Source organism: Histoplasma capsulatum, genomic scaffold (assembly GCF_000149585.1).
Source record: "Histoplasma capsulatum NAm1 scaffold_8 genomic scaffold, whole genome shotgun sequence".
Lineage (NCBI taxonomy): Eukaryota > Fungi > Ascomycota > Eurotiomycetes > Onygenales > Ajellomycetaceae > Histoplasma > Histoplasma mississippiense.
Window position 1 is genome coordinate 1,686,602 of NW_001813975.1, and position 14,621 is coordinate 1,701,222.

A 14,621-nucleotide genomic window follows, 5' to 3' on the forward strand; every position below is an offset into this window, starting at 1 on the left:
ACCATATATGTTCACAGGGTGTATTTTGCGCAGTGCTCAACAACATGGAAACTTTGCTAGGAAGCTGCATGGCATTCCAAGCGTGGTGTAATGTAAGATATAAACTCTAACGCGCTGGAAGGGAACAGACAGACAACCTCCGTAATATAGCCGGGAAAATATAATATTATTATAATTTGTATAAATCAATTACCCCGCCAATTCGCCCAAGCCACTTGTCTGACCGTCAAGTCATGTAATTAAAATACGAATACATCAGCGCCATCAAATCTATACAGCGTCTTCGCCCCCCGCAACACTCCGATATACCATACCGGAACCTGCCCTACTGCCTCCGGTCCGCGTCATAAGCGGCATATCGAATAGACGAGAGTAATTCACAGTCTCACCGCCTAACATCGCACTTCCCGTATCCCGCTTGCCGAAATACGGCTGACTATCGCACCAAAAATCTTTGCAATTCGTAACAACGCCACGCGAGAAGGGGTTCCAGGATCGCGCCCCACCGCGTCGATCAAGGCCATCTTGTGCGGTGGCTACGAAGGTATCTAGACCCAGCAATTTCTTCCATTGAGATAAACAGCCGTGGTCGTGACGGAGGGGAGGGGGTCGGCGGTGTGATGGTATTGTAGTTGGCGGGATTGCTGGGTTTGGCCCTTGGCCCGTCGCGGAAAGGCCACCAATATCGGCTGAGGTGGTGCCGGTTGTAATGGCAGAGGTAACGGCTGCTGAGGCTGAGTTCGCGTAGTCTAATGTGTGCCCGTGCATACTTTCGTAGGTGGTCTGGTTGCGGGATATCTGGACAAGTTGGACGACACACAGCATGCTCACCCATATAAGCTGGATACTGATCCATATCGTGAGGATGATGGTGAAAGTATCTCGACTGAGGATATCGCAAAGAACTGAGGAGAGGATGTTGCATTCAGCATCGGAACGTGCGGGAATTATATCGATATCTGTGACTTCGTGAGTAAGTGTTGTTTTTGCGTAAACCACCCGCCATCTCTCCTTGGTTATCAGGACTTACGAGCCATCACTAATTGTATAAAGAAAATAATGCCAATTTCCATGGAAAAGATATACAAAATAAAGTGGCGCAAGTTATTTGCGCCAACGCAATTATCGATCCATGGGCAATGGCTATTTTGTCACGCCCCAGCAGGTTAGTCCAAAAGTGGCACCCCTGAATAAAACCAGGGGCTTGAAGGATATATATACTTACTGGTCATGCTTAGACACACAACGCTTACAACGTCTGCAATGCTTGCTGCGTAACGGCTTCCTAATCATGCAATATACACAAAAGTTGTCTTCGTCAAATTTCCAGACTTCAAAGAGTTGGGTTATCGTATCCCTCTGTTGATTTCTGCTTCCTAGCTTAGGGACAAACCCGGGATCTTCGAGCATTGCAAGACCATAGAAATATGTAGTCAAGCCAAAAAATACTATGAAGAAAAAATTTAAAAACGGGTGTGATGAATATGTATCTATGGTAAAATATTAGCCATCAAAAATTCTCGAATCAAATGGCCAATCTTTTTAGGATCTTACTTGGTAGCACCTTCAGGGCCCAACGAACTCCGACCCAAAATAGAGATCCCGCAAAAACGCCTGCTAGGAGGGGCTAGATCCATGGTGTTAGAAGCTGATGTACAATGCAATCCAAACGCCGGCGAAGTGAAATTAAAGGAGTAAACGGCAAATATGCCCGGCTCCAGGGAATAGGCATACCGTTCTATGCAACACTCTATACTCTGAGGGCCCGAGATTTGCAACCCGTTGCGCAATCCACTGCATGCCAAACACAATCCCTAGGGTAAACGGAATACCAATATATATAACCATGTTGCTGAGAGTGAATATTGAAAAGAGTATGACAAGGAACGGCCAAAAGAAGAAAAATTTCGACGTGAACCGCTTTGTCCGTGCTACGGTTGTCAGCCCAAATGGAAGCGTCCGAAGGTTGCCTTCTCGGTCATAACCACATTCGTTGAGTGCGCGATACCACGCATGAACTGTTTTCATTTCGGCCGCTACTGTCGCAGGCGTCTTTCCGTCCCGCGTCTTCGCAAATCGGTCCGCGCCATACTCGATGATCTTTTGAACGCACGCCGGGGAGCCCTTCACCAATGCCCAGTGTAGTGGAGACAGTCCCCCTTCGTCCACAGCGTTTACATTTGCCCCCCACCGTAGAAATAAATCCACGCAGGCCGGAAAACCTTTGTATGCCGCCCACATCAGACCGGTGTGGCCCTGGGGATCTGGCGAGTCGACGGGGATTTCTTGGTGTAGGAGGAGGACGAGGAGGAATGCGTTTCCATCGATGGTGGCAAGATGTAGTATGTTATACCCTTGGATATCGGTAGATAGAGGGTCTGCGCCGTGCTGGAGTAAAAGGTTCACGATGTAATAATGGCAGCGCTGAGCTGCCCACATAGCCGCCGTGGCTACCGACTCGCCGCCTTTCGCATTTACGTCGGCACCGGACTCGAGCAAGAACTTGCAAAGGGCATACTGGTTATTTATTGCCGCCCACTACAGACACCAGAAGGTGAGATGAAAACGGTTAGTGACCAATCCATTTTTCCACCCAAAGCCAATTGACGAAAGAGCGCGGGGACATGGAATACTCTATGATAAACTCACATGCAAAGGAGTAATACCCTCTTCATCCGCATATCTGGCATTGAATTTACCGCTTTCGAATAGCTTTTGTATGGCTGCTATTTCTCCCAGTCGAGCCAGTTGCATAATATCCTCCTCGATGGGGAGAGATGGTTTGGGGTTGCCGCCGTTTCCATCTTCGGGTTTGATATCCTTCAGCTCTAGCTCATTTTCCCGCGTCGACAGTTTTGGAGGCGCAGCTGCCGCCTTTCCGGTTGTCAGAGATGTGGAACTGGAATTTCGGTCAATAGAGCTCAGGGCATCGCGAGATGTTGATGACGAGGACATGGCTCAGCCCTGGAAGGCTAACTTTAGACAGACGTTGGCGCTTGGGGGGGGGGGAATTGCGCCGGGTGGAAATCAGACAACGTTTGGTGTTTGTTCCTCAGTTGAGAAATTCAATCATTTCGCCATTCCAGGGGAACGAGAGAGAAGGGAGAGTCAAAAGTCCTGGTCTGGCAAGTGGAAATGAGTCTAGCTTTCTTGCATATGCGCCGCGGCGTGATCCAGCAATATTTTCCCCCCAAGGCTGATATGTATGATCACGAAGCGGGTACGGGATCCGTATCCAGCAGGCCCAATGCGGTTTAGAGCATAGACACCGATATCCAATTGCGAAGTCTGTTGAATTAACTACTGTTGACGTTTAGTTAGTTATTACATTTACTACTAGCTGTCTGGTCGTTTCCAGCTTTCCAAAAGACGCGCTGTAGAAGTTTTCACATGGCCTGGCTGACGCAGAGGGCATTGATCTGCACAATTGAGGCTGAAAGATTTCTTGCTGTTAGGCGCCTCGTCCCAAGGAGGCTGTCAGTGTCAACACGCCTTGGGCGAAGATTTTCTCACCATCATCCACGAATTCTAGGCCCCGAAAGCTGCAACAAATTTAACGAACTGCTTTTCTCTTCCTAAAGAATAAAAAAAAAAAAAAAAAAAAAAAAAAAAAACCGGTGCTAGTATGTACAGGTCTGTGTGCATAAATATAATATGTACCACAGGGTCTTATTTACCGTGACTCTTCTCGATATGCCTCGATCTCATGAAACATCGTCTCGGCATCAACCCTCAACTCGAAATCCATCAAGAAGCTAAAGCTAATTTCGAGCTTCGCCAGCTCCCGCTCCGTCACTCCTCCAACTTTAGCAAATCGTCTGTGTTGGTAGCAGAGATCCTCTACAATTTTCGCTGCTACCCGCAGTCCACCTAGAACGAGCCGGTGCATGTTGCGCGGAGTCACATATATTATTTTCCACAATCGCCAGGTGTCTGATATATTGGCTTGGTGCCAGATACACGGCAGTTGACATGGGGCAGTAACGATGGATTCGAAGGAGGTAGTCTGCCAACGATATCGGGGAGATCTGCTTGCAGTAAAAGCTCTTGATTAATACCATTGGACAGAAGGTATCGAGATGTTTTGCGCCCGTTCTCGGGTTGGCGTTTGATACTAAATTGTCGGCACTTGGGAGGTTGGCGCAATTATCATCCGTCGTCTGGGATGCGATGATGTTTCCTCCTGTTGGTGGCGTAGATGAGGGTATGTCGCCAGTGAGTTTGGCTAATTTATTAACATGGGCGCAAAGAATCATCAAAGCTGATTCGGGAGAGAGGCTAAATGCTTCATCGTAATGAGGCGATTTAACATCAGCAGGACTAGAGGCTGCGGGATGGAGGGGCTGCTTCGGTGAAAGAGAGAGTCGATTTGTTTGCGCGACTAGATCAGTTCTCTTTCGGCCTTCTAGTTCCTCGCTTCGTCTGTTCATTCTGAGGAATTTTTAGCCTGTAGTAGGCTTCATTGACACTTCCTTGCGAGCTTATTCCATGTCAAGCCGGGTTTTCTCACATAGAAAGTATCATGATTTGTTGTGTCTTATTGTATGGTGAAAATCTTCTTCCTGGGAATGAGACTCGCATTGTCGAGCGCTTGTCAGTCTCTATTAGGTGATCCGAAGGTTCGATAGGCAGATATATCTGCAGTCGCAAATATAAAAAATGGATGGATCTGACTGAATGTTCAAATGAGAGTTTATCTCTCATCTGGGATACTTCAACGGGCATCAACAATCTCAATCCAGCCTCAGGTTTCCATGTACCTATCCACAATTAAACGTTTACCCCGAAATGCACGCCAGAGACGGGTCCGAAGAGAGACGCACAAAAGTTAAAAAATGGAACTCTGCGCGAAGTGTTGGTTTTAATTGTATTTTTAATCCACGTTTTCAGAAGGCTGCTACACTGGGGAGAAAAAGTTGCCAGAGAAGGAATTAGCAAGGACAATCAAATCAAACAGCAAAACAGGATATACCATAACAACTACAGATTGGATTGAAAGGCAACATTCTCACATTTTCATCCGAGGGTCCAAGCCCATTGGTCACGTGAATGACCAACAGGGAGGACGAATAGGATTGCTATTGTTACGCAAACCGGTGGAAAATTTAGGCTCGCCGTCCTTGCGTGTGGGCAGAAACAATAGTTTAGGAGTTTGTAACGCCTACTCCAAGCTGGCTCAAGAAAGGTCCGATGAACCAAACCAGGTATGAAAGAATGGAGGACATGGGAAATATAATCGATAGGAGTTTGATAAAGAAGGAGAAGAGAAGGAAACTAGTATCAATAATGATTTCCTTGAAAACAAAAAACGATTTCTCATCCCCATCTCTCCATAAACTTCTCCTGCGCCTTGTCCCCACCATGCAAGATACCAACATCAAGCCCATTAATCCCTTTCCGGAGCACTTCAATCTGTCTTTCCAATGCGCCAAGTTTCCCATCCTGCGTACCGTCTACCATAGCAATTTCGAAACTCGAATCCGCATACAGGGCGGAATGCAGTAACTGAGCAGCTTGGTCAGCTGTTCCCAAGTATAGAGAAAGAGGAGAGTCGGCGGTAGATAGCAGATTTTGAAGCGTTTCCAACATGTGCTGCTTCTTCTCATCAAAGGCCATTGACGCTTCACGTGTTAAGCCGCTTTCCACGAGATCGATAGTAGAAACCCCGAGTCGCCGGAGGAGCTGTTCAAGAGCTTTTGAGCCATGATCAAGTGGAAGAGAAAGTGAGCTTTTTCGATCAGTATCTTTAGGCGTCGAGGGCATGTATGACAGTCGAGACAAGCGTTTCTGTGGTGTCATTGCTTTTCCCGCCTGCCCCTCTGATTGTTTACTTTCCTTTTCGCAGTTGTATTTTGTAGCTAGATAGTTCAATGCCGTTTGGTGCGATTGCCGGTTATTTAACTTTTCGGTTATTCGTTCAGTGGATTGAGTTAAGTCGAGTATAATATCAAAAACCTAGGTTGAAAATCAGCCTTCATATTCATTCCTTGAGGTGTACGATAGCAAATGGTGAAAATAGAGAAGGGATACGAACCCGCTCCAATTGCTGTTGAGAAGTCGAACGAACCTCCGCTCCGCTACTTTCAAGAGCGCGAAGTATCGGAACCTTGTATTCCTGTTGAGTGGTCATTTCCGAAAGAATTTCGATTTCCGAATATAATGAGTTAATCTCTTCCTGGAGAGTCGCTAATGCTTCTTCGTCACCTTCATCTATTCCTGGAGCGTTGCTTTGCAAATATTCAATATATACCCGATCCAATCGCGAGTGGACTTCCTCAACAAGGTATCTGGAGAGCTTCGCAGTTAGCTCGGTAGCCCGTGCACTAAGCTCTTTATCAGCAGTGTCTATTTGAATTATTGACACCATTTTTTCCAAGCTCTGCAGAGATTGGTTATCGTCTTTCAATTTGCCAACCAATTGAGGGAGCAAGGTATGAGCTTCGGTGGTCAATAAGGACTTCATTGAGCTGAGAGTCGTCTCAAAATCGTGGGTGAGGTCTTCAACCTGCAAGGAGCCATCAGTGTGATGTAAGCATGACGTTTATCGGTGGCGAAACTGTACCGCAACATCAATCTGCTGTTTCTCCAGCGCGTGTTTATTTTTCCATTGGGCCCACGCCTTCGTTTCTCGTTGCCGAGACTGATTTCCGTTGCGAATCTGGGACTTAAGCTCTTTGCATTGCAGCTTCAATGTCTCCGTTTGGTGCTCAACGGCCGCGGTCGAAGCCTTGAGTGATCCAATCGCTTTGCGTATTTCATCATCTAGGAAAGGTTTTGTTGATGATATTTCTTGGCCATGCAGAATGCCTTTGAGGAATCCAGTTGCTTCGATTTTTGTATACCTTTAATAAAAGGAATCCCAGTTAGCAAGAGTTTGGTTAAAAGCGAGATTTTTTTGTTTGTGAGAGGTTTAAAACGTACACGGTTAATTCTTCTTTCGACAGAAGCGTTTCTGGAGTAAGATGATTTTCTATCCATTTGCAAGCGTCGGCATCTGCCAGAGCAGCATTAATGTCATCACGTTTAACAGGAATACCTCGTTCCCTAAAAGCATTGGCGACATTCTCCTGGAGTGATATTTGGTTGTTTTCCATGGTTTGGTTCGTCCTCGCCAGGTGCTGTTAATTGTACACGTGAAGGTTGGCGCTGGATCAACGCTTGGAAGTCAATTGATTGGCGTGAATTTATAAACAAGCCTAACTTGCACAGGAAACATGCGGAGATTGTTTCTGGATGGAATTTTATCAACAAAGCAACCAAGGTTTTAATTGAAATCGCGAAATAGGTTATCGATTATTCTACTTATCCACAAAAATCACGGCTATGTATTAGGTCTAGCCTCGCTAGAATGACAGTGATGCTAACTACTCAGATTGCAATGCCAAAAAAATTTGATGATGTCATTTAATATTATCACGTCCTGCACTCAACGTATCTTTTTCCAGTCCGTGATTCAAATGTGATCAAATGCAAAAGGTGAAATACCACGCCCGAAAAGGGAGAGAAGGGGTTTGTTCATCAATGTTCAATGATGTTCTCCTGCCGGCAACCGAACATTTGTCGTCAAATCATGTGGGTTTGGATAGTACCAAGCAGTCACGGCGATGATGATATACACCAGAACAAGCAGCGCCCCTTCTAGATAATTCGATTTACCATCGCGGAGGAAATTGCCAACAACCAGGATCGAGAGCACGAGCATCGCAACCATGAATATTTCGAAGTTCAGATTCATGTCCTTTCCTAAGCCCCAGCCAACAATGACAACCAGGGGAGCATTGAAGAGCGCCGTTTGAATGGACGGTCCAAGGCAGTGGAAGAGCGCGAAATTGATTTGGTTGTCCCTGTAGAGAAGGAAAACGGCGTTAGTTTGAGGAGAGATAAGGTATGTGTTTACAAAAGGGGATGTTGCCTACCAAGCTTCGTCAACAGCAACCCAGATGCTCAGCTGCTTTCTCGACTAGAGGGACCAAAATAAGGCCCATGAAATTGTCTGGGACGCCTCTTTCAACGATAGATGGTATCTGCTCAACCAGAAACACAGCAGAAAGTGAAACACAGGTGAGCGAGATAGCAATAGCTACGAGACATTCGGTGAATGTGAGTTTAGCTCTTCTCTTTTCGTCTGCCCCGTCTTCATCCTTTTCTTCATCCGACTCAAGGACCTCGTCGTATATGCTATTATGACTTTGAAGGTTGAAGAATAAGAATCTAATTCCAGTCAGTATCGTCAAGTCGAATTCTTAAAAATAGAGTGATAAAATCCATGTAAAATCGCCCTTACATTAAAAAGGCAACTAAAAGGATGACTGAAGTCGCTCGGCTGATGGTACGAGTGTTGTCCAAGAGCAATTGGGGGGTGAAATGGCCATCAGCAGTTGTGCTTCGAGAAAGAGCGGAATAGAACGCGCTGGGAATTAAGAGGCCAAACCCGGCCACAAGCAGCATTCCAGAACCCGTTTCACTAATAACCTCGTGGAATGTTTGATCATTGCGCCTCAGTCCGCCCACGAAAAAACATGTCCCCAGACAAAGCAACAAGTTGGCCAAAATCGAGCCTAGAATTGCGGCATGGATAACAGGGACCAAGTTACTGTTCTCGTCATTGGAAATTAGCACCATCAACAAAACAATTTCCACCAACGAGCTCAATGCAGTTTCCAGCAAAATGCCAAAAACCTTTGGCAGCTTCCGAGCCAACTCAGACCCTGCAAAACCTAGCAAATTGGCAGTTGGCACCATGGCGATATAATTGAGGCTAAAAATCCAGAGATGGAGATCAGGGCGCGCAAAACTAAGAGCGATTGCAGCCGGGACAAAGGGCCAAAGCACATTTACGATCATTGAGACGCGATTGGTACTTTTCGTGCATACTGTTAGGAAATGGATGGGGTGGATTCCTCGGCGGCCGCTCTCGCCAGCAGAAGCCACACGGAATAACGATCCGGAAGGCTCATTATGCAAGGGGAGAATCGGATGACTAGGATCGTTCGTCTTCTTTGATGACTGTGGGGGAGATCCTGGACGGTTGTTCGCGTCCTGGGAGGAGATCGAGGGAGCTCGCTGCTCCATATAGTTGTGGGAGTGAAGGATTGGTTGCGGTTGTCAGTTTCTAAGGGTATGAGGTTACTCTGGAGAGTAACCCTGACCCTAAGCAAGCAAATGCCTGCTTGTCCTGTTCTCATTTGCGTATCCATAACTACCTCCAGGGCTCGCACACTTAGTCATGTGATATGGCACCAACCCAAAAAGTGCCAACCATTTCAGCCTAGACAACAGCTACTCCTATAATCATCAACTCGATTCTCCGAGGATGGTGAAATACGTGGAGCTTTGGTTGCCATTGGAATGTTTAAACTGCGTTTGTTACAACTCGAAGACGTATCCTTGCAACCCGCGCGTACTAGAGGATGAATTATCGGAACTGAAAGCCTACTCGTTCGCTCTGGCTTGGCTGGTCCCGTTTGTCCAGTTTCAAGCTTCTCAAGCTTCTCAAGCTTTCAAGCGGCGTAGTGGCGCATTGTTGAAGGAACGTGTGGAGAAATATTAGTCGTCAGTTAGCATGAACGAAAACTTGGCTTCGCTTGGCTAAGGGTTCCTGGCTTCTGACCTGGCGGGTTGGCAGGTATCGATTTCCTCGGAGTGCCCCAATTGCTAGGGAAGAAGAAGCGTCTCAGAACGTTTCATGGAGGTAATGGGGGCGCTGAGGAAGCATCGTCGATCCAATAATGCTGGAACACGCATGGCCTCTGGAAGCAGCGCCTAAAAGCCCCAGAGCCAAAGAAATCGCTGGATCTCAGTTCTGAGAAGGTAAGCGGCGGCGATGAAGACAGCAGCTGAAATCGCTGATGGCTGAAGCGCCACAGATAGTACGGGTTGTCTTGAAGCCACTGTGTAGACGAGGCAAATGGTGTGAGCGCCCAAGGATCCCATTGAAGGCTTCGGTTGTGTTTTAACAGCTCCTGGAAATGCATGCTCAAGAGAAATCCCCACCACCCCATCACTCACATCCTTTCAACCGCCGAATTTACAGACCGCTGTGTATGTATGTTCCTTGAAGATTTTCTTGCGGGGCAGTGGTACTGCTGATGTCAAGGCCAGGATCGCTGGCCATAACGTTATATCGGTTATTGGGACGAGAAGGCGGAGCCTCGTATCAGGATCCCCATAACGAGATGATCGATCCGCCCCTCACATGCCTGACAGAATCCTTCCCCCGCGCGAGGGGGAATCCACTTGTCAAAAGATATAGTGAATTGATGAGCGACATAACAGACACTTTGATATTTGCCTTGAACATGAAATTACTTCATGAAGGCCCACATGTTGCTCGTGTTATGTTTCCACCCAGCCCTTGATGGAAATTTTTATTTAACACTGGGGAAAAATGGGTTATAAAAGGCCATCTCCATGCTGCTGTGAGATCGTCTCACTCTGTATCCTCATACAGCCGACGATTCATCCTGCATCAAACCATCTCTTGGTACACAGAGAATAAGAAATAGCCTTATATTGCTACCTTGAACATGCCTCGCTTCACCAGCCCCTTTGACGGAGCCCAGCTCTTCTATAGGGATTACCAACCTACTAGCAATCCCCGTCCCTTCAACCTGGACAAATCCTATGCAAGCAAGCAGAAACCAGCACTGGTATTCATCCATGGATGGCCAATGTCTTCGCTGATGTTTGAACAACAAACTCTCGCCCTTTGCGAGACTTATCGATTCAGATGCATTGCCCCTGATCGCCGTGGTTTCGGCCAAAGTGACTGGAATGGTGGGAATTGTGCCGAACCGGGCAAGGAGCAGATAGATTATAACGTCTTCGCCCAGGATGCGGCCCATCTGTTAGAGAAACTTGATATCGGTCCGTTTGTTTTTGTGGCAGCGAGCATGGGTCCAGGAGAAACTCTGCTAGCGTACGAGCGCAGCGAATACGTAAGAAGTAACTGCAAGGTATGAGAACGAAGCACTCAGCGCAGTGCAAGAATCTCACTGACACCGCCTGGCCAATACTTAGGGGTTCTTTTGGATAGGCCCCGCGCTTCCATACCCCCTGGCTACACCAGAAAACCCTACTGCGCCATCGCGCGAGCTTTGGGACTCGATTCTCCAAGGATTCCGTGGCTCGCGGGCTGATTACACACATGTAGCTCTACCCCCATCGCTCTCTGTACCTTCACCTGAGCACAAGTTGTCAGAGTTCACGCTCCGACGGTTTGAAGGCTTTGTTGCTCAGGCGGATTCCGTTGCCATCGAGCGCTGTGTCCAGATCATCACGGGGGTGGATTTCACAAATCGCTTGCGAGAACTTGGTGCAGAGACTGACATCCCTATCATGTGCGTCCATGGGGATCAGGATTTGGGTTGTCCCATTGAAGCCACTTCCCAAATCATCAGGGAAATCATCCCCAGGACGGTGGTTAGGAAGTATAAGTCGGGAGCTCACGGTAAGTGAAATTATTCAGCTTGTTTTCCGTCGATTGTCAATTTCCATGTCGCCTTGCATATTCTTCTATTGCTAATCAGTTTCATATCTTGGAAGGCCTGTATATTACGCATGGTGAACAACTTGTTCAGGATATATTGGCATTTATTGAAGGCTCAGCGTCTTAGCTTGTAACACTGTTTGATAAACCGTAAAATTTGAGCAGCATCCTGTGACCAATGATATAGAGTCGAAAATGCTGTTTCTATGTAATTAACTTATTCTGAGGGACTCTGATGTAAAAATGAAATCGTCAAATTTTAACACTCCCGTGTCATCTCAATTCAACCAACAGCTCGGATACCAGCATTGCCATGTCATCACGCAGATGTTCCTATTCCTACTCCTACTCGTATTCAAAACAATCGCATACGCATATCTGGATGTGGTGAATATCTTCAGCTTTGTTAGAATATGCTAGGACTCCTGTCGAGATGTCGGAGCGCCACTTCTATGCTGTTTCCAAAGTTTGAGGGCGGTTGACATCGGCCCGCATCAATAGGCCAGGCCCGCCCCATCACGATCTGGGTATATATCTACACGCTGCTTCTCTCCCTTCGGCCTTCTACTTGTTCCATTTCTTTTTTTCTTAGGTTTTATCGCCGTCTTTCGGTTTCACTCTCCACCGACATCTACACCCCACCATAATGTCTACCAAAACGAACCCAGTTACCCCTCCAGCGGTGGTGGAATCCATCACGCAACAAATCGGCAATACACCTCTAGCCCGTCTCAACAAAGTACCTCCGAGGCTTGGTGTCAAAGCTACTGTCTATGCTAAACTAGAGTATTTCAATGCTGGGGGAAGTGTGAAGGATCGAATTGCCTTGCGCATGATTGAGGAGGCCGAGCGCAAAGGGAAAATAAAGCCCGGTGACACGCTGATTGAGCCAACAAGCGGAAATACGTGAGTGATAACTGAATGCGCCCATTTTGGCTGAAATGAGTGATATCAGCGGATTTGACTGACTAAAGTGCAATTAATGTATTTAGGGGTATTGGGCTTGCTCTTGTTGCTGCAGTAAAAGGTCAGTAGCCGCCTTTAGCTAGGCCACTCTATTATTTACTTGCCGACAGGCGCATTTAGTATATTTGAAGTGTTTTTTTCTAAATGTTTATATATATTGTGTGAGCAGGCTATAAAACGATAATCACTCTCCCTGAGAAGATGTCCGCTGAAAAGGTTTCTGTCTTGCGTGCGTTGGGAGCTACAATTATCCGAACACCAACAGAAGCCGCTTTCGATTCTCCAGAATCACACATTGGTGTCGCGAAGAGATTGGAGAAGGAGTTACCAAATGCACATATTTTAGATCAGTACGGAAACGAAAATAACCCACTGGCTCACGAATATGGAACTGCGGAGGAAATATGGACCCAAACTGAAGGCAGGATAACAGCCGTGATAGCAGGTGCGGGGACGGGTGGCACGATTACTGGTATTGCGCGTGGCCTAAGGAAGCATAATCCCAATGTCAAAGTCATTGCGGCAGATCCCCATGGCTCCATCCTTGCGTTGCCGGAAAATTTGAACAAGGAACACATGAACGAGCCATACAAGGTAGAAGGTATCGGCTACGACTTCATCCCTGAGGTACTGGACCGCAGTATTATTGACAAGTGGTATAAAACTGGTGACAGAGAATCATTCCAGTATGCCAGACAACTGATAGCCGAAGAGGGACTTCTCGTGGGCGGGAGCAGTGGAAGTGCGATTGCCGCTCTTGCAAAGGCAGTCCAAGACTTTGATTTTACTGAAGACGATGTGATTGTCGTCATTCTCCCTGATAGTATTCGAAGTTATCTGACAAAGGTATAAATATTTTTTTTAATGTGCTTTTACATTATTTGCAGCCCCCTGACCGTTGGCTCGCATGATACTTATTAGTCTACAGTTTGCGGATGACGCCGTGAGTAGCCGCGAACGATCTGCTCCCGGAAGTCTCACCAGTGGCGGAGCCTTCGTCACCAGAGATACAACCACGAAGACCTCAGGATCCATTCTCCGGAGCCAAAGTTAAGGCGCTGAGATTAAAGCCAGTTACTACAATCCCATCAAATTCCACATGCGAGGCCGCTATCGAGGTGATGAGAGAAAAAGGTTTCGATCAACTACCTGTGCTTGCCCCCACGGGAAGACGTTTGGTCGGTCTGGTAACTCTCGGAAATATCCTCAGCCGAGTCTCTCACGGGAGAGCTGCGAGCAGCAGCCCCATTTCTGATGTGATGTTTGACTTTTCGAAGTTGTCGGAGGTGGTCACGGATCCCAGAGATATCGCATGGTCTGCTCTAGACCCTCTCGTTGGCTCTATTGACACTTCTGAAGCCGGGCGGACCGCGGAAAGGCGTCATCAATTTATTGAAATAACTCTAGAAACTCCACTGAATGCATTGAACCGGTTTTTCGAATGGAATAGTGCGGCTGTTGTTACGGAGAAGGATGAGCATGGAGCTATGAAGCCGGTGGCTGTGGCCACGAAGGTAGATTTACTAACATGGTTGCTACACCAGAGTAAAATTCGGACCTAATTTTTCTTCCCATATGAATGCTGTTGGCTGTTCTGGTGTTCGGTCTGCTCCATCCCTGTGGCTCTTCAGAACTTCTTCCGGATAAAGCTTTCACTTTGATATCGACATCGAAAAACCATCCAGATTCTAATTTGTTTTCAACATAAATAACACACTACTCTGACTCCTCATTACCTCCAACTCTAACTGTGGCATAAATAATCGATTACTATTATATTTAGTTTAATATCGAACTCCCTACTTCTGATGAGATTTCTATATATTCTGAAACATTAGTTTTCAAGATTCGAATCCTTGACTGCCCTCCAAGTGACAAAACTATTGCCCTCCTTCAAGCTAAGGAGAAACATATTGGCCACCATTTTCCTCAGGATGTCACAACCACTAAACTATATAACCTCAAAAATATCAATAGCTATACTCGATAGTGGCTGCACAAACCAGTCAATTGAAAAAAAGGAGACGACAAAAATGTTAGGTATTGCCACTCTCACAGGTTCAGGATGTTATGGGATAGTAGCGGCTATCACGACCAGCTTGCTTCATGTCATAGAACATTTCTATCGTAACGTACACCTAGTCCATGGCAGTGAGTTGCTAGCGAT

At 46.7% G+C, this 14,621-nt stretch overlaps 5 protein-coding genes across 5 annotated transcripts; 2 read left to right on the forward strand and 3 right to left on the reverse strand.

Moving 5' to 3' along the window:
- Window positions 1-270: 270 nt before the first annotated feature.
- HCAG_07430 (palmitoyltransferase akr1) lies at window positions 271-3,889 on the reverse strand (the record flags this gene model as incomplete). The annotated part of the gene is made up of 9 exons (XM_001537958.1): window positions 271-959; window positions 1,031-1,039; window positions 1,226-1,285; window positions 1,555-1,627; window positions 1,735-2,517; window positions 2,650-2,899; window positions 3,270-3,303; window positions 3,514-3,542; window positions 3,678-3,889. The coding sequence occupies 9 exons, from the start codon at window positions 3,887-3,889 to the stop codon at window positions 271-273; spliced, it is 2,139 nt and encodes a 712-aa protein (XP_001538008.1).
- A 1,427-nt stretch (window positions 3,890-5,316) lies between these two features.
- HCAG_07431 (predicted protein) lies at window positions 5,317-7,094 on the reverse strand (the record flags this gene model as incomplete). The annotated part of the gene is made up of 4 exons (XM_001537959.1): window positions 5,317-5,955; window positions 6,068-6,505; window positions 6,563-6,842; window positions 6,922-7,094. The coding sequence occupies 4 exons, from the start codon at window positions 7,092-7,094 to the stop codon at window positions 5,317-5,319; spliced, it is 1,530 nt and encodes a 509-aa protein (XP_001538009.1).
- A 431-nt stretch (window positions 7,095-7,525) lies between these two features.
- HCAG_07432 (conserved hypothetical protein) lies at window positions 7,526-8,742 on the reverse strand (the record flags this gene model as incomplete). Its single annotated transcript, XM_001537960.1, has 3 exons — window positions 7,526-7,912; window positions 7,971-8,211; window positions 8,285-8,742. The coding sequence occupies 3 exons, from the start codon at window positions 8,740-8,742 to the stop codon at window positions 7,526-7,528; spliced, it is 1,086 nt and encodes a 361-aa protein (XP_001538010.1).
- A 1,784-nt stretch (window positions 8,743-10,526) lies between these two features.
- On the forward strand, window positions 10,527-11,615 carry HCAG_07433 (predicted protein; the record flags this gene model as incomplete). The annotated part of the gene is made up of 3 exons (XM_001537961.1): window positions 10,527-10,955; window positions 11,020-11,449; window positions 11,545-11,615. The coding sequence occupies 3 exons, from the start codon at window positions 10,527-10,529 to the stop codon at window positions 11,613-11,615; spliced, it is 930 nt and encodes a 309-aa protein (XP_001538011.1).
- Window positions 11,616-12,134: 519 nt separating this feature from the next.
- HCAG_07434 (cystathionine beta-synthase) lies at window positions 12,135-14,016 on the forward strand (the record flags this gene model as incomplete). The annotated part of the gene is made up of 5 exons (XM_001537962.1): window positions 12,135-12,394; window positions 12,481-12,515; window positions 12,624-13,300; window positions 13,462-13,968; window positions 13,999-14,016. The coding sequence occupies 5 exons, from the start codon at window positions 12,135-12,137 to the stop codon at window positions 14,014-14,016; spliced, it is 1,497 nt and encodes a 498-aa protein (XP_001538012.1).
- Window positions 14,017-14,621: the final 605 nt, after the last annotated feature.